The following is a 20,317-nucleotide window of genomic DNA, read 5'->3' as shown; positions in this document are numbered from 1 at the left end:
TCTCAAAATTACAATCGCAGACAGACGTTTAAACAGGAACAAATTTATTCAAAATTCCTGTGTAAATTCTACCGTGGTGTCACCTAGGGAGCAAATTGCTGCAGTACAGTGACAGTTCGTAAAAGCACGTGGCTTCATCTTCTCGCTTACCACCCAGTCCACCACCCACTGAACAAAAATATCAAAACAATCACTTTAAAAATGATTCACACAATTGTGATATTTTCACGCCAATTTATTTTACATGAGTTACGATCATTCAAGGGTGTTATACTAGCATGAATCTGTGAGTAAATTAAATGCTAACTTGTGGTAAAAATTACAATGGATTTAATTAACTTTTACATGCGAAATTAGAACCAAAAGGGAACATCACCCACACAGCGCGAAAAAAAATGTGCATAGTTTTTAGCGTTGAGCACGTGGACTGTGGGAGCGGTTGTGTGTCATGCTGTCAACGAAATGTGATCAGGATGGTGGCGGGACGCATACGCCACTAACGCCATCTGTTAGCTTATTGCCACTTGGCGATTTGTGGCGGCCATGTTTTTACACAAGTGACTGAGTCTAACTTGAACGTCTGTCTGCGTTACAATCTAGACTGAAGACCTACTTCCCCATCTCCACGACAACAATCCTACGCGCAGCTCACAAGCACACTTAAAATGTTTCAAGCTGTATATTTGCAGCTCATTCACTACAGTCTGCAATAGATATTTTAAGAAAAATTACTCAACAAACTCTCAGAGAAGTTTGTGAAAAAAAAACCGATGGCGTCCACGCCAGTTCATGGCAGAGAGGCTTGTTGTTTGGTTAGCAGACTGCCTATGTATTAGGCGTAAGGAAAGGCGTGCTATAACGATGGAAGAATGGCGTATGGAAACGGATTTTTTTGTCCGTCTCGTGTTCTAGCAAATGCTATGAACGGTGATAGATCAACTGAAATATACAGTGCTGTTCTGAATAATAGCAGCGCATGTTGATTTTCATACAAAATGCTCAACTTTGACATGCTGTAGTTTTGTTCCCTTTCAAGCAATCGAGTTGAAATTTACTCCACAGAACTACAAATATGCCCAATTTTGTAAACACAAAATTTCAAAATTTTCTAAGCCCCTGCCGGAAAGTGAGATACTAGGTGAAATTGTTCGAAAAAATAGCAGTTTTAAAAATTTGAATTTCGGCTTGACATTATAGTTTTAAATTGTATATCACTTACCATTGGAACAATCTCCTCCTACTTATCAAACCTACACTTAAACCGAAAATGTTTAAAATATTTGTAGAAAAAAAATTTTAAAATGAAAAACTGCTATTTTTTTTTTTGAAAAATTTCACCTAGTGTCTCACTTTTCGACAGGGACTCAGAAAAAACTGAAATTTTGTAGTTACAAAATTGATCATATTTGTAGTTCTGTGGAGAAAATTTCAGCTCGATTGCTTGGAAGGGAACAAAACTACAGCATGTCAAAGTTGAGCATTTTGTATGAAAATCGACATGCGCTGCTATTATTCAGAACAGAACTGTACACACTTAGTTTTTTTCACGAGCTCGGATGTGCGAATCTCGGTTTTCGAATTTTAACCGAGACTCAGCTAACAAATTGTATGGTTGCTTAACAACGAAGCACGATTTACTGATACTCGGCTTGTATTTACTGAGATCTCAAGAAATGTATTTCGTGACTACTACTTGGCTGTGCGGTGCGGATCTCGGTTAAAATTAGTCGAGATTCGGCATTCCAAGTCAAGTGTGTATTAAGAGTGGAAGACAGAAGCAAGTGAAATATACAATTACAATGTACGAGAAAAGGGACGGGTCTGGGATTGAACCCATGACCTTCTGCTTATGAAGCGGAAGCGGTAGCCATTGGACCACCAACCCCGTCACAAAAGAACAGCTTGTGCTCCTTGCAATTGGCTGCAGGGGTATCGTGTTTTGTACATATTCTGATTCTCCGTTAAAAAGTGAGCCAGAATCCAAAGTTTCATAATTTTCCGTGCCCTGGAACTATTTTTAAAACACGTTTGAAGTTAGTATGGAAATCGCTTTTGAATCACCTCTCGGCAAATTTTACTTCGGGACGCGCTGTCATTATGTAAATTGAAATGTCATTGAGTCCACAGATTGAAATTTTTATTGATAATTTATAACGTCAAAAATTAGATATTGATGCGCAATAAAACTGTGTTATAATTAGAAAAATACTCTCTTTTGATCAAGCTGCGAAAACCTGTAACTTTTTCATTGCTAAACAACCCAATTGCCCAAAATTTTATGGCACATAAGCTAATAAAGCGAAATCTGGAATGCCGCGAAAAGTGTACCGCGAACTGTCAAACTTAGGTACCTTTTGCAATACCAAGGGACCAAATGCAGTACTAGAAGGGGTAGCCAATCTGAACCCAAGGAGGAGGACAGCCTTGCTCTGAGCAGGCTATGTGTATTGAGGAAACTCTGAGTGACTCACATTTGCTCAGAAATCAGCATCCACTTTTCATGCTGTCAGATATGCTGCGATGTTGCGCCAACAAATGTCGGGTGTAGGAGATTACTTTTCTTCAGAATTTGATAAGTGCGGATCATAGAGATTATCGTTACTAAGAGGATAATAGTAGTCCTGTTTATTTCTTTGACATGTTAGCAACTGGATTTCCCAACATATAAGTACTCAATGATATACCTTCCTAACTTCATTCTTATCCAGCTTTTAAAAAATACGTGTTCGTATTAATAACTAACCACAGTAGTAGTAGTTCATGAAATGTTACACCTTCTAACGCTTGAGCTTATCACCTCACCACCCTCCCATCCTTCAAGCGCTAGGTAATTTGTGGACGACGCCCTATAACGAATCAGTGGCAGAAACACTGGAGCAGAATTATAACTAATTTCGTTCAATAACAGATTACAAAAAAAAAACTTAACTTTTACGGTTGCTAAGTGCACATGGATGTGCATGGCACATGAGTTGCTGAGAGTTGTTCAAAAGCAACTCATGATCGAGCTCAAGATTAATAGGCTGTCCCGCCCCTAGTCTTAATCCGACTACTGTTTCTATTCGTCTCTGCTTCAAGCAAAGCGTTTATCTTGAAATACAGTAATGACCCGATTTTGTCAGCCCCCGGTTTTGTCTACCCCGATTTTAGCACCCTTTTTTGACCCGATTTTGTCAGCCTAAAATTTATATTTATTTTAATTAGTCTGAACACGTCTATACTGGCAATATTGGGTGCATAAAGGCAATTATGACCTTTGCCACGTCGATACAATCATCTAAAGACCAAACCAGGAAGCTTATCAATGTTATCTTGGATTACGGTATATAAAATTAAGTCCTTAAGTTAAAATAAAACTTGAAATCAGTTGAAATTTTTTTCCCGATTTTAATTCTTTTCCGATTTTGTCAACCCAAAATGCAGCATGGGGCTGACAAAATCAAGACATTACTGTATTCCTTCTTTTAATATTGGCTGTTCTTCATACTTATAATTTCTGTTCCCTTAAAAATTAGAAAAACAACAAAAATTTTGAAATGAACATTAAGAAAAGGCTAAATGATTTCATATAACTTAGATATCAGTGCTCAATGGTAATGTAAAGGGAAAGGAACGGTGGAATTAGTACTACGATGCACATCTGAACGGTATATAGAGGATACAGGCACAGAGGACAAAAGATGTGTTGGAAAATAATCTATGTCTAAGGAAGTGAAGGAAATTTCCATTATAAAAAAAAGACCGTCCAGGAATCAAACGAAGCCAAGTTTGCCTAACAGTCGCGGACATAACCACAAGGCTCAGGTAGACCGTCATATTCCTTCAGCAAACTGTTTTCCCACTATGTGCCGCTGTAAACAAGGGAAAACTCCCCATCTAGCAACAATGTTGCTTTCCAAGCAGGCTCTGTTCAACAGTCGATGCTTGATATTGAAAAATCAACCACCATGCTTTGTCGGCAATTTAAATCCTCACAGCTCATATCGCATGTTTGCACGATAACGATACGGGTAATGATTGTTTGTAACCACTGTCATCAGCGGTAGGTATATCGCCTTCGACCGACCAACGCTGATTGGAACCTATAGCATATATGCATTAGGGTGGATCAAATTTCAAATAGGTTTCGTAATTCCGTTTTCCATGTATTTTTTTATAATCCTTATTACATGAATTGAGCTCCGACAAATTTTTAGCCATTTTAACGAAGTTTCAAAGGAGATTAGGGCTTCCGTTGAAGATTTATATGAAATTATTTCTTTACGTTCCAACAGGGGACAATGTCTGCCTCTCAGCTTAGTGTTCTTATGAACACTTCTACAGTTATTAACTGAGAGCTTTCTTTGCCAAAGTTGCCATTTTTGCATTCGTTTATCGTGTGGTAGGAACAAAGATACTCTCTATGCTCTGGAGAGTTGAGCAAATTTGTTTTACGAAAAAAAACTTTGACCGATGAGATTCGAACCCATGATTCTCAGCTTGGTCGTGATGAGTAACTGCATTTTCATCACTACGACTATCTGCACCCCTACAACAAAAAGTCTAACACCGGTAAAATCCCCTCAGGCATTTTTTATTAAAAAGATTGTTAGGAAGATATGATGGAAGTCATCATTATCCGAGTGATTAGAGTCCACGGCTACAAAGAAAAGCCATGCTGAAGGTGAGTGGGTTCGATTCCCAATTGGTCTAGGATGTTTTCGTAATGGAAATTTCCTAGACTTTCCTGGCATAGAGTTTCGTCGTACTTGCCACACAACATACGAATGCGAAAATGGCAACTTAGGCAAAGAAAGCTCGCAGTTAATAACTGTGGAAGTGCTCATTGAGCACTAAGCTGAGAAGCAGGCTCTGTCCCAGTGAGGGCTTAATTGGGTTCTGCACAACAATGTACCCCTCCCTTTCACTCTTTCATGAAATTTGTAAATAACAAGGCCAGTAAAAGTCAAAATCCCATACAAAATCAAAACAGTGCAGAGGCCTATGCCGAGAAGATGAAGAAGAAGATGTGGTAGATTAAGTTTTCAAACTTTCCATAATTTGAATTACCCTACTATACATACAGTCCTGCTCGCAGCAATGCACTTTGATTATTTTTACACGCGTTAATAATTACACGCTTCGACGGATGGACACATAAACAGTCGGTCTTCTTGGTGCACTGAGATACAGTGCATTATTATGGGTAGTCGGCTTGTCAGCAAAGTACTTCTGCTTTTCTCGTATTGGGTGGTAAGCCATGCAGAAAATCTGTACTATTCCGAGAGGAATTAATTTCTCACCTTCTTAATGTCAGTATGCAGGTACTTTCAAATGAGTTAATTACAGTTGATGACTGATTTTCCTTTCGTTAGTAGCGAGATTTGCAACTGGAGGATAGTTCTTCGTGGAATCAAAGCTTTTACTTCACTTTAAAAGTAGGTCATCAGTGACTGTCTCGGAAATGGAATTCTTAGTAGATATTAACAACTTAATAAGGTTGATCTGTTTGATGTTCCAGTGGCATTGAAATTAGGTAAGGCACCTTTTTGAAACTGGCAGGCAGTTTGGTAGCTATCATTTCTGATTTGCAAGAGTAGGAGGCTATGGGTTCACTCTCCTTCTCTCTTTCGTCTATCATCTGTAGAAAATGAATTCGTTGAAAGTTTAGAGTCGATTCAATGGAAGGCTTCCTGACAGTGAATGTTATTCCAAGTTCCAATGCATCATCTTTCTAACGATAAGTTCAAGACAAGATAGAATTGCAGAGAAATGAGCGTTTCCTGTTGTGCAATATAGTGCTAAAGGTACGAGAAGGAGTGTGCACCACTCGGCAAACGGTTTTCAACAAATCCAGTAAATTTGTTTGCTTCGCGGATGATGTGAACATTGTTGGCAGAGCATCTGGATAGATGACTGATCCGTACTGTCTATACCTCAAAAGACAACTGGTGATTAATACGACAAAAAGTTTAGTTTCCTAAGATTTATTTTAGCTTAAAGGTTCTATTGTAAACTTAAAAGCACATTTTTCGATTCTGAAAACGCGCCAATCTGAAATGCATTTTAACTGCAAACAAAAGTTAACCATCCTAGTGGATAGCTGCTATCAATTCACTGTGTCAATTCAACGCAGCATCCGTCATCTTTTATAACGGGCTGTTATGAAATCCATCCGTAATACCAAAATCAAACAGCACCAAAGCTGTTTTTCTGCTCGAGACCATAGTTGAGTAGTGTGCCACTGTTTGCTGTTGATTTTGTTGTTGTTGTTGTTGTTGAATGCTACTCTTAGCCGTCATTTAGCTCATTATGTAGCCACCATCTATACACCACTACCCTACTACTGCACAACGTTCATATGGGCAAAAGTTATTAAACTTTCACTCTTGTTTATCGTGCACCGCGAGTGCGATGCTGGAAGCGGGTATATCAACTTAACTCAACCTTTCTTCTCTCATGCCACCAGGCGCAATACCTATATGCGATTATGCTGGAAGTCGTATGGGTATAATTGTTTTTCTTCGAGATTGGAACATTACTGCAACACTTCCGAGTTGGTTCGGAACGTAACTTAAAACCTTTCATATGTGACTGAACAGGCTCATAAGAGGAATAGTCCTAATCGATGCGTTGAAAGAAATAAGGGAGGGCCACAAAAATTGGATTTCCAATTAATTCCACTAGAGTTTGTATCCTTTGACAGATACGCGTATTTCGACCACAACTGTTAGGCTGTCTTCTAACTAGGCTCGACTTTATAAAAGTTACTTACGTCGATTTGAAAAAGTTATCGAGAGATCTTCTATTATCTTTTGAAAGCAATGGCACTGTTCAACCCAAACGGTTTTCCAGTTCCATAATCGAAAATCTAAGCGAGCCTGACCACAGAAATACCGCTAAGCCACCACGCTTCAAGTTCATAAAAATCATCCAAGCACGATAGTGAGTTATGCGTTCGCCGCTTTGTACTACTATCTGACTGAATTGAGAGGCGCATCGGGGGTCATCGGACGAACAAACAAGTTGTCCTAACCAACAGTAAAGCACACTCTCGATGACGTTGTTCACTCCCATAACCTTTACACACAGAACCGTGTTTGCCGATTGGTAGGAGAAGTGGTGGTAAAATGAAAACCTGGAGGATTTCATCTTAATTCAGATAAAAAAAAAACGATGAATTTGTAGGGTTCTATCGCACTACTTCAAAACTAGAGATTATTTATAAAGCAGTAACACGAATTTAGGCTAATATAGTTCAAATTTTACATGGATGAATCCATTTAGCTAGGTGTTCAGTTTGTCACCACTTCCGCTAGCGTTTCGTTGTATAAACGTCGCGTTTACGCTTCCAAATCGCCGGAGATTGAGGTTAGGTCCAACGTATTTCGTAATAACTTGCAGTTGGCGGTGCGCAAAATTATTCAATAAGAAGGTTCCTTTACTAGCCGAAAATCTCGGCGTTGATAGCTTGTTCAGTTGAACCAATTAAGGACCCAGGCCTTCACCACTGGAAGGCGGGGTGCGGTTTGAGAATGAATGAGTCGTCGGAAATGATTTAGACTGAAGCGTAAAACGACACCGGACACGAAGCCTTATCGGTGCGACTCACCACCACCACAAGTCACAACCTAAGGCAAATTGGATAAGAGGAGCAAATAGACGAGCACCACGGTGATAATGGAGCTCGATTACATGCACGATTTACTTGATGGTCATTTGTCACAGGGGGGACTTATGGTTGAAAGCGTTGCTTCCGCAATCGGAGTGGCTTCATCACTAGGGGTGCAATTTCACAAAGTCAGGTGCAAAGGATAGTTTTGAAGAATCTGGCTTAGTCGACGAGCGCTATAGATAGGTTTTCCGGTAATAACTTTTTTTTAATTCTTTGTTAGTATCATTCTGAAGATTACATTCATTTCTTATATCTAGGTGTTCTATGTTATTAGACAACACTATCATCCTAATTTGGTAAAATTAAATTGAGCATTCATTAACAGCATTCATTAATTCATTTATTGACAGCATGTTACATTTCATTTGCCATAGCAGTTCAGATTTTTTAGAAGTGAGTTGATTTCACCTGTTTATAAAAGAAAAAATACCGTTTTCAATATTGGATATCCTATGTAACGAATTAGTTCTATACCAGGGAGGGAGCTTCAGAATCATTTTCAAAATTTTATTTTAAATGCTCTGTAGAGTTTTCTTCCTGGTATTACAAAAGCTAGTCCATATTGGTACAGCATACCACATGGTTGGCCTGAAAATTTGTTTGAAAATCAAAAGCTTGTTCTTAAGACAAAGTTTTGATCTACTATTAATAAGTGGATAGAGACATTTTACATATTTGTTACATTTGGCTTGAAAGCCCTCAATGTGATCTTTGAAAGTTAAATTTTTATCTAGCATGAGCCCCAACTGAGCAATTTATTGGAATCCCTCTCATCGTGACAACATGTCTATTGAAACGGCTTTTGGTTTTTGTGGTAATATTATTAGTTGAGTTGTGGAAGTGTTAGGAGAAATCGTCCATTTTTGCAAGTATGAAGAAAATTTATCCAAACTTTTTTGAAATCTACTACTGATAACACGCAGGCTTCGTTGTTTGGCGGAGAGGCCTGTGTCATCCGCAAACAAAGACTTTTGACAACCCTGAGGTAACTCAGGTATGTCATATGGTCGGCGTTAAGTCAGAGTGGACCAAGTGACATTTTTGATATTTTGAGAAAAATGGGTTCAAAGTCTAACGCTCTGTAATTTTTGAACTCGTTTAAATTTCGGTTCAATAATTTTACACGTCTTTATGTTAATTTCAAACAATATAATGTGAAGTGATAAACATGAAAAATCATAATCCAAACCTCTAATAGAACGATTGTTTTGATGGACTATGTGTACTTGGTCCACTCTGACTGAACCAAAGACCACCGTTCAGTGAGCTGGTTCACTCTGACTGAACAATTTCTTGAAAAATAACCATCATTTAATGCTTGCATGGTCAAATTGGGTGCATATCTCTAAGATAAACAGATTATCAAGGCCCTTCGACACCAGTATCGTAAATTCTTAAATAACCCATATAGTAAATACCAAAATCAGTGGCATTATGATAGCTTGAAAATTAAGGTTTTGCAGGGTCAGGGCGTTGAAGATCAGAAATATTCAAATATGCGTTCAGTCAGAGTGGACAAAGTGAAAATCTTGAGTACCGACCAAAATATGCTGGTCCAATAAGCGTATCGTAGGACATGCCATACATACACCATAGAACTACCGTAAACTTCTATCGGACTCTGAAATTGACTCAAAAAATGCAGTAATCAATCATTTTATTGCTTTTCAACACTTGGTCCGCTCTGTCTGCACAGAATTTGTTGCAATTTCCGACCACCCATCCGAATATGGTAAATAGTCAAACATCAAAATCAAATGCATCGAATCATGTAATATTTATAAATTTCTATTGATGGATAAGTAAAAGAATGATTCGATGTAAAAAAATCTGACAAATCTCCTGAAATGTCTTTCATTTCCTCGCATTCCTAAGCGCGCTGATCATTTTCGCTGTTATGGTAATAAGCACTTGGTCCTCTCTGACTGCACACTTTTATTGATTTTTATTGATCATCCAGAGTAAATTTGTTACATATCTCTCACAGTTTACAGCATTGTTCAAAGTGTAACGGAGGTAAAGTAATTTTGCATCTAATGAGAGAATAATCCAATTTTCTCAAATTTTGTACTTGGTCCCCTCTGACTTAACGGCGACCATATGTGAAAATATTGTATAATATTGGTTTCAAAATGTTGCCTTGGGAAATACCAGCTCTTATGGGAAATCTTTCATACTTGGAGTTCTGATTATTAGTTTGCAGTGTACGATTTGACAGCTAACTTTGGATTATTCTAACAATGTATATTGTAAAATTAAAGTTTTTTATTTTACAATCCAGCTTTCATGCCAAACACTGTGGAATGCTTTTTCTATGACTAGAAGAGCAAGACCAGTAGAATAGCCTTCAGATTTGTTGGAACCGATCCACGTAAAAGTTGATAAGTGGTCGAATGTCCATGGCGGAATCCGAACTGTTCATTGGCAAACATTGAATTTTCGTTGGCGTGGACCATCATTCTGTTCAAAATGACCTTTTCAAAAAGTTTACTGATGGAGGAAAGTAAGCTGAATGTGCGATAGCTGAAAGCTTCTGCAGGATTTTTTTTTGTTTTAAAATTGTTACAACCTTGGCATTTTTCCATTTGTCAGGAAAATATGCCAACTGAAAACATTTGTTGTATATATATATATATATATATATATATATATATATATATATATATATATATATATATATATATATATATATATATATATATATATATATATATATATATATATATATATATATATATATATATATATATATATATATATATATATATATATATATATATATCCCCCAAGAGTGATAAGATACTGTCTGGAAGTTTCTTGATGAAAATACATTTACCAAGCTGTGTTTCAACCAAAACACCAAAAGCTTCAAAAACTTTGGATTCAAATTACGAAAAAAGTTGATGTTTTATACGCCTATGAATGATGATTGCAACTCTCCCACATGCCCGTAGATCTTTACGATAAACAAAAAAGGTTGGATCTCTTTTGGGTTTGCATCCAGGCTACAAATAAGTTTCAGTAATAACTGCTATATGTATTGCCATCCATGGCTGTTGGAAAATTAAACAGCTCGTCCTCTTTACCACTCAAACAACCAGCATTCCAATTTAAAATATTTAAAAAAAATATTTGGATCCATTAGAAAAACGTAATTTGATAACAATTTGTTTACTAATTTTTTGTCCATATGTACGAAGACAATTTGAAGGGGAGTAGCTGAAACTGCCTGCTACAATGTCGCCATACGAGTTTTCTTGGGTAAATTCATTCGAAATTAAAAGATTCGAACAATTTCCTGACTGAAGAAAATTAGCTTGTGAAGAGGGTACCCAGGTAACAATTTGAAGCTGCTCAAACGCTTTTATAACTAAGGCAAATCAGCTTTTGTTTGAACAAAAGCTGTTCATAAACTCCTCACACTTTTAATCAGCTTTTCTTTCTTCTATTTCTAATTCTGGCGATTTTATTTAGTTAGTTCTATTTTTAGAACAGATGGCAACTTTCAAAAGCCTAACAATCGCTTATTCATCCATTATTCAACAATAAATTAAAAAAAGTTGAAATATTTACAGGTGCATATATTCAGATTTTATCAATGTCGCTAACCATTTCAAACACATAGTAGAGATGTGAGCTGGAATTTAAAGACGAAGATTAATAATGATGATCAATTGAGAATGGAACTTACATTGACTGATTTATAGTCACTTACCTTCACAACTACTCCACATGAGACTGTGTGAACATCATTCAAAACAAGAGAATAACTTGTCAACATGTCTGAATAAGGGCTATGTTAAAGGTTGCATTGAGGCTGGAGAAGCGATTTTAGTTTTATGCGCAAACATTTCAATTAGCTGTCAAAAGTGTGTTGTGATTTTTGTTTTAAAATAGAATCCTCGATAATTTTTAATCTGTTTAATTGTTATCATCTAATTTTGTGATGGTTATAGTGAAAAATCAAATATTACTACCGCTTTGTTCAGTTAATGAAAAATATCTACGTAATCGAGTGTAGTACCGTAAGGACGCCATTCACCGCTCATTAAATTATTTAAAAAAATCTGAACGAATCTTCGCAATAAAAGTTGTCAGCATGCATTAGTATACCAAAATGGATTGTATTGAAATGAAATTCATCTGATTTCATTTTATATATTATTAATAAAAAATTTTTTAGGCTGTTTAAGGCGGTAAATATGAGTTTAACAATGATTTTATTATGGCATTTCGAAAAATGCCTTTTATCTGCCACGGTTTAATATGTTGTCGTACTATAGTGCAAAGATAACAACCTGCTAATGAAAATTAATTTTATAGGACCTCATACTTATGATGAGCGGTGAATGGCGACCTAAACATGTATCATTGACATACATGTTAATCGGTACCATTATACATTTTTAACTTTTCAACATTTTTCCAACAAAAACAAATGTTTTATCTTGCGTCTAGTGCAAGAAGTTGTGAAAAATATCGAACATCCGATTTTTGACAATTTTTATCATGTTAAACATTTTTAAATGAGCGGTGAATGGCGTCCTTATGGTATTTCATCTTGTTGTCACGCAAGCTCATCGATGCCGAATTCAGGTGTTTTTTATTCGAGAAAATAAATGCCTGTGTGCGTTTAAAGTATGTCCGTTTCGTGATTGGAAGATTTGTTGTCTAACAAGTTTAATGAAACGGTTTTCAAATAAACAGGACGTACTTACATGAACGACCCAAACTTTAGTTGACATTTTTTCGACAGTGGATGTTGATTTGATTAAAGCTTTAAATAACCTTTAATCAATGTAATTAATGCTTGCTGAACAAAAGTAAAAACTGTAGATGGAAAAAAGTTTTTTTCAACTTGAAATTCAGCTTTGAGTGTACTGCTGGAGAAGAATGTTCTATAAGCTTTTCTTCAAAATATTGTTCAGCTGTCACGGTGTTCAGCCTTGTACACCATTGTTCAATAATCTATCACTTTTTAGAAGACACTAGGGTGTTTTGATTTTTTATTTTGCTAGGTATCTGACAAATATTTTCTCAAGATTATTGTTTGAAGTTTGCCAAAAACAACGGTAGGGATTCTCTTTGCCAGACTTTTGCTTAAAATTAAATCAAGCACTTTGTCAGGAATTAAACAACAGGATCCATTTAAGAATCTATCGAGGGTCTCAAAACATCCAGTCCAGGAAATCCTGCAACAAGCAGCAATTTACCGATGATTTTAACAGAAATCTGCTCAGTGCCTGATCAAGATCTCTCTAAGAAATTACAAAGAATGTCAAAAAACAGCCTAATCTACTTAAACTCTTTTCGGAAATTAATTACAGATCTCCAAGAAAAGGCCGCTTGGATTTTTTGAATCATAGTTTCAGAAAAAAAATCTGCTAAGAATCTCTTTAAAGTTTTCCAAGGAAGGTTCTTTTTCATTGAGTTCTCGTGATAATTCGCAATAAATCTCGCTAGAAATTCATAAAGAGTCCTACAAAATATCAATCAAAGTTTTTGGGAGAGTATTGGCAAAGATCTTCACTGGAAACCAACTGTAAGTTCAACACGATTCTGAGAGACATTTGTTGAGGATCTTTCCAAAAACTCAGATGCTAGTCGGTCGTGCTCCCCTGGTTTAAATTTGAAAATAGTTTCGGTCATGTTTTTTTTATAAATTTTAACTCCACTGAAAGATCAACCAAATGGCCGCAGTGTAATACGCCTAACACAGGAAAAAACTCCATTGGAATTGCAAATTGTGCCCTTTAAGAACATTTTCAATAATGGCAGCAATTGTACAAGCCTTCTTTTTTAATATTTTGTTGAGTTACAAAAATAATGCAAAATAATGAGAGAATGTCTCATTGCGATGCATCAAAACATTGCACAAAGATAAGAAACATATTTATTGCTACCATCTGTGGTGAAATTAATAATCGGACTTTCAAAGATCTCTTTCATTCTTATAGCGATAGAATTATGCGAAAATACACTAAAAATGATAGTTTGTGTTTCAGTACGAGCTCAAAGGATTTTATAAGCAACATCAGAATCGTCAGACATCGACTGAACCTGAAGGTATTGCAATACAGTATGAAACGCATCCCAAATTTTCTATGCAGCTAGTTTTTAACCACAAAACTTAAAATGGATTTTTGGATAGATGTCATTTGAAAATTCTAGCTGTTTTTCGATATTGGTATAGCTTTTCCTAATTCGAAATATCTCTGACATCCCACGTTGTTCGCCAAGCAGGAAAAACCAGGAACAAACTTGAAATCTATATAAATAAAAATGGAGTGGTGTTTGTATGTCATGAAATGGCTTGAGAACGGCTCGACGGATTAGAATGATTCTTCCATAGTTATGTTCCTGAAGTGTTCCGACGTGTTTGTGTATATAAAAAGCAAAGGATATTTAACGGGAAAGTTGAAAAAACAGGAGTGAACAGAACTTCCATTTTGCACGGAGAGTTCCATGGCGTTTTTCAACAGCCTACTTGATGGCAAGACGAAGTTTGCCTGGACCACTAGTGAAAAATAAATCAGGACACCTCAAAAAAAAAGGCTCAAAATTAGGACTAAATAAGGACGGATGGTAACCCTATTTGTGAATAAGCATGCTTATAATTTACCTGATAGGTATGATTCGTAAGCAAGCGATCATTAAGGGGGCAGGATCCGTCATTTATTTCGGAATTTTCGAAAGCAGTTTTGTCGTTCAAAATCAAGAAAATTTAGAGGAAAATGTGTTCACTGTATTCTATTCGCCAACCGAAACACAGTGAACACATTTTCATTGATTAATTTTCAGTTTTGAACAGAAAAACTGCTTTTGAAGTTTCGATGATGACGATGATTACGATGACGGAGCATTGATCGTTAACTGAAAAATTAACATTGTTGGAGACTCTGCCTGGGGAATTCTGGAAACGAAAGACATTGCCGTTTATCTGCCTGGTACGAGCCTCGTCGATTCGTTAAAGCAAAAGATAGATATAGGGTTGTCCCCGAAATTTGCACATACAAACATTTTAGTATCGCTCTTCACAGGATAGACGTTCTTAGCGTGAGAAGAATATCCGCAAACCATAAATCTAGCATCCATGCGGTAATGTTTAGTAGGGGGACATGGGGCAGTATGGACACTCTAAGGAATTTGCCATTTTTACTGGCAAGACATAATATATTGTTGATATATTGCCATATTGTTCTGTTTTTTTAAATGTAGTATGCTTTTTAGAACATTTAGGCGTTTGTTAAACATTGTTCCATAATTAAAAACAATGTATTTTGTTTCCGGAAACATGTTTTAAAATTTTATATTTGATAGTCAGCTTTTAGCTTGCGGGTCAAAGTGGACACCCCTGTGGGGCAGTATGAACACCTTAACTTTTATGAGGATTTTGTTCCACGACAATTCATAGGACCTCGAAAAAAGGATTACACACAGGCTTTCACCATATGTCAGCGTGTCACTCAAGGACGATTAAATCCATTCGAAGCCTTTTTCGTAGTAATGCTTTCAGTGTTGCTTCCAGGAAAGTTATAATTCACAATTGACGATTATCAACCGATTTTTGGTACCGCAATATAATTATTACTTTGAACATTGAATACTTTAGATTCATTTCGTATTTTAAGTAATATTTTTTTCATTTGAAAGTGTCAGATCTACTCTGTCAGCCGGTGTCCATTTTGCCCCAACATAAGACGATCTTTTTATTTTAAGTTTTTTTTCACTGTTTTTAAAATCAACTGTATTTTCGAATACAACATAAATAATAAAAGATTCATTCAGAAGCTAACGGGCAATTTGCAGTCGTTTGCCTTTCAAACTTTATTTTGTGAGGCGAGAATATTATATTTTTTTCGATTAAAAACCAATGATAATTATACAATTGTTTCAGTAGATAACCTTTTACTGATAACTAAAATATTGGTTGCATCTAAAGTTTAAAATTATTTGTGTATGCAAAGATACAGGGGGTGTCCATTCTGCCCCGGGTGTTTATACTGCCACGATACCCATGACCCCACTTTTGGCACCGACGACACTGAGTGGGGTTCTGGAAATTCTTCAGGTTTCTGGAATTGTTCCCATGTCACAAGGACATCGAACATAAGTCTTGCATTTTCGTAAGCTTTAATATTATTGAGATCACTTTATTTAAGTGAACTAAATAATATTCCTGAGAAAGTCCTTTCCGACGAACTCCAGATTGGGTTCTCTTTTTCTTAATGATTACTTGAACTGGGGGAAAATCCAAGTAAATCATTTATTCCATTTTGGATCTCGTCAGGTGACTTATAGTCACTTGAGACACCTTTCAAGACGACTTTGAACAAACGTTCAGTTTTGTCGTCATTAGTAAAACATTTGTGCTTCTTCTCTTCAAGATGATTGAGAAGAATTTCGCGATCTTTAAGAGTATCCGACAAAACGCGACAGTCTCCTTTCTTTGCGATTTGGAAGGAGACCTTGATTCCCCTAATGGAGTTCAAGATTCCCTGCCTAAATCCCCCAAATTCGGAACAACTGACCACGATAGGTGACACTCTTTGCTTCCTCACTTGAATCAAAGAGCCTGGGCTAGAGACTGCTTCGATTTGGTGTTCGGGAAATTTGTCTAGAGCATCGAACTAATTGCTCATTTCGATGCAATTATCAACATTATCCATTTCACCTTTGGAAAAAAGTTCGCATTCCGGAGAAACGACGTTTCTTCCATTCTTGTCACGTTTAGTGTCAGTTTTAAATCCTACTTTTTTGGAAGGAAGTTGTGAATTCAGAGATTCACCCTTCCTTTTGTTTTTCGTTGCAAGCATGTTTAGTGAATAAACGAAAGAAGACGAGACTTCCTAAGAGGTTTTTTCCAAGACGGTGTCCAAGAAGGATTACTACGCTAGCTTTTGCTAACGGGTCCAATGGAAAATCGAAGGCACGGATCCAAACAAGGATCGTAAAGGGACCAATAGTAGAAAAAATAGTACTGAAAAGTACCGTTTTTAATTTTAGCACTGAAAAGTACTGTTTTATTGCTTTAAAAAAACTTCCAAGAGCAGAGAGAATTCGTGTACGTACCGCACGAACCCAGTAAACACGAATTCGTATAAGATAGCGCATAAGAGTACAAATGTGGAGGCGATATACGTACATGCACCATAAGGCTACATGCAAAATGTACGTATATCGCCTCCACATTTGTACTCTTATCCTATCATATACGATGGTGTGTTTACTGGGAAGGTACGATGCGCGCTGTTTTATTCTTCTTTTTTTTTCTGGCGTTACGTCCCAACTGAGACAAAGCCTGCATCTCCACAGATCTTAACTGAGAGCTAACACTGTCGTTAGGTCTCACAGGCTAATGAACCACATACACGGCCATCAACTGTATAATGGAAAAATATCGCATATTTTAGTGGCTATTGTAGTGACACGCTCGCTTGTCGATAGCACGTCATATTTTTCTGATGCTATCTACACACTAACGAAATAACATTGTCATGAACATCTCACGCTCAGCATGCAACCATTCAGTCACCACATTAAATTTTGTGGGCCAGATTTTCAGCAAGTGATCAACGCTTTATTGGCCACGCGTTATGGCTCTACTCAATCTAGCGACGGAAAACCCATCATTTTACCACCGAAACTGCCACACAAACCGCAGAAAGCCTCGTCTGCATGCGAGTCCAAAATGGGCCATTTCGGGTGGTCCAGATGACCAATTTTTATTATATTTACAGTTCATTTTTTTGTGAGTGCCGGCAAAGCCCTTGTCAAGTTACGCGGCAGTGGTTGCGCTTCGATTGTTGAGGTCACAGAAACCGCTATTCATCATCATTATGTGCACAATTGATACTGCTCTGGCATGTCCGCGACTGCGTGTGTTACTAAATAGGTACATCACACACACACGTGGCCTTCCGACCTACGCTTTTCCCCCCGTTCCAGATCCAGAGCATAGCCGGGAATAATAGCGGACGAATGCTTCCGTCGCCACACAGGAGCAATTTTGGTCAATCAAGGCTAAAATTATTTCGATGGTCTTTTCAATACGATTTATTGTACTACTTTTCCCCAAGTGTCAGTTCTCCGAATGTTATTTTTTGCAATATCCTCACAGTTTATTAATGTTTTGTAACGTCTCCTACATATGGACATGCGGCAATAGCATTGTTTTAAATTATAGCGTTATCAAAAATCTATTTTTTTTTTCTTTTAATTATAGTCATGAATTTGTTCTAGTTACTCCTCTGTGCGTCGATGCATATCGTGCTTGTTCATCAGCGTTCCAGCAGTGATCCAGTGTCGGAACATCCGTTGTTTTCCCAGACAGTGCTTTAATTTTTTTTAGAATGCCGAGTTTTCACAACGGGAAACATGGATTAACATGCTCATGCTCTCGCGGTCACTGGTTTTCCCCAAAACATATTTCGAACGGACCTACTTACAACAGTGCAGTGCATAATTCAAAAGTGTCGGTGCTTGTCAAGCGAAACAAAACATTTGGCGAAATCATAAAATTCATATTAGCTACCGAAATTTCCGACTCACCCCTAGCCTTGCGCCGGGTGGCATTAGTTATGCTAAATGTAATCCTCATCGTCACGTCTCTGGCGCGGTCGAAGTTGTTGACCGGTGGCACTCACAAACCAACTGTTGTCCCACACAAACGACCCTAACAAAGTACCACTTTTCTTATTCACACCTCTTGCCGTAGTCGTTGAGCTTTCCACATCTAGTGTGGCTGGCAGATATGCACTTTTCTCCCTGCACTTTTGTTTACGGCTGCTCACGCTAATGACTGTGTAGTACCCACTGTTTGTACTGCGGTGACTTCGTTATGCTTTCACTCTATGGATAGCTGAGAAGTAAGTAGTTACCTAGTCACGGAACACACGTGTCTCTGACGAATTGTTACTCGTTGCCGTCTGACTCAGTCAACGGATGTAATCTGTTGGGTGCTGTGAGATTGGATTGACGCTGGTTTGCAATTGACAGACATCGACGGGGATCTTATGAAGAGAGATATGGGGGAATAAACGTACTCTCGGCAGTCTATGCCGACAATGCGCTTCTTTTGTAGTTTTTTTGGACATACACAAATAAATTACGTTTCTGCTTGTTCACATTTATGCGCTGCCTAATCGTCTACTTATTCATACCGACAGAGTTGTCGAATGTTTTTGGAAAGCTTTTTACAATGCTTCGAACTTCTCATGTCAATGCGACTATTGTCAGCAACATGATTTTCTTCGGCAGCATTTCCCACAAGAATTGTGAGTATACCTGTTGTTCCATTATCGGCAACTCGAAATCAGCAAAATTGAATCGTAATTATTACAACTTATTCAAATTCTGGGGAAATTGTTTGATTAGTCTCGATAATCTTATCAAAGAAAAGCTTACAACCAAAAAGCAATACTGTAAAATTGCAGTTAAAATTTTGGTTGCCGAGAATAGTCGAATCCGAAGCCGTAATTTACCCTGAATAATTGTTACTTAAGACTAACAAGTAAAACTTTCCTAATCATTAGGTAAGAAAACGGAAATAATTTTTTAAGGGTAATTATAGTGGTTCATTGTAGTGGTTTTATATAAACTAATATAAAACTCTTGCATTTTTCATTAATACACGTCCCAATTTTTTGATAGCTTCTTCATGTAGTAGTACCGTTTCGGCTCATATGCCGAACACTTAAGGCCAACAGTGACTTCACATGTATCTGATAGGCATATATTAGCTGATATTTGTGGAAATTTCTTTGCATGGTCCAACAGTTAGCTGTTGGGTTTGCCGATAAAATTGTTTATTTTAACTTGTTTAGTATTGTTTTTACGTAAAAGTATTGACCAACATTTTGATTCAAATGCCGAACACTGTGTTTATTCTGACTCATATTCCGAACACCTTGATTCAAATTCCGAACAGCACGAATAAATACTATTCAAATGAATAATTTCGCAAATAAATAAATCTGAGCTAGTTTTACTGGTCTCGAACTAACGGATCATCACTACTCCAGAGGTATAAAATAGATTAAATGACGTTTAAACTGAATTGCAATTGACTGCCATTTTCTTGTAGGTTGATGACATATTTCAGCGAAACATTTCAACCAAATCGCCATACAAAAACCGAGTGCTCGGAATTCGAGTCAAAACGGTATCTTAATCTTCATAGAATTTCAACAGAATCAAGCTGAGGGGCGTGGGTTGGAATCTCGCCGGTTGAGAATCTGTAAGGGAATTTTTCCTGAACGCCTAGAGCACAAATTATCTTCGTGCTTGCCGCATGATATTCATATGCAAAACTTAATAGATAGAGAACGGTCGCAGTTAACGTTCAACGCTCCGTAATTTGGTTTCGATAATCAGTGACTGATATGTTGTTGTATTGGTATGTCTGAAGAAAATCAGTGCAAGTGTGTATGTGAAAGAGGAGTATAAAAATCACGTGCTTTACTTTTCGCAGAACGGGGACCGCTTGGAAAGTATTGAAATTTCAAATTCATTATGTTACTCGTTTTTCGCAATTAAAAAAATATTTCTGGCTCTGCTTTCCAAATGACAGATTTTGCTTTCGCCAAATTTCTGCAATGGCACCAGCAAATTTTATTTTGTTGAAAATTTGACAAATTGTGCATTATAATCATGCTATCTCAC

General features: G+C 37.1%; 1 protein-coding gene across 22 annotated transcripts in view; it reads right to left on the bottom strand.

Moving 5' to 3' along the window:
- Positions 1–20,317, bottom strand: part of LOC5576943 (sorbin and SH3 domain-containing protein 1) — a 554,761-nt gene that overhangs the window by 19,226 nt on the left and 515,218 nt on the right. Inside the window, exon 1 of one of the 22 annotated variants that reach the window (XM_001662976.2) lies at positions 18,206–18,561. The exons of the other annotated variants lie outside the window; for them this stretch is intronic. Coding sequence (XP_001663026.2) covers positions 18,206–18,254 — 49 coding nt within the window. The 5' untranslated portion in view covers positions 18,255–18,561. Of the gene's footprint in view, positions 1–18,205; positions 18,562–20,317 lie in introns of those variants that run through there. 22 annotated transcript variants of the gene reach the window in all.

Source organism: Aedes aegypti, chromosome 2 (genome assembly GCF_002204515.2).
Source record: "Aedes aegypti strain LVP_AGWG chromosome 2, AaegL5.0 Primary Assembly, whole genome shotgun sequence".
NCBI lineage: Eukaryota > Metazoa > Arthropoda > Insecta > Diptera > Culicidae > Aedes > Aedes aegypti.
Note: the sequence above shows the minus strand (reverse complement) of the source record. Positions and strands in the feature narration are given on the sequence as shown.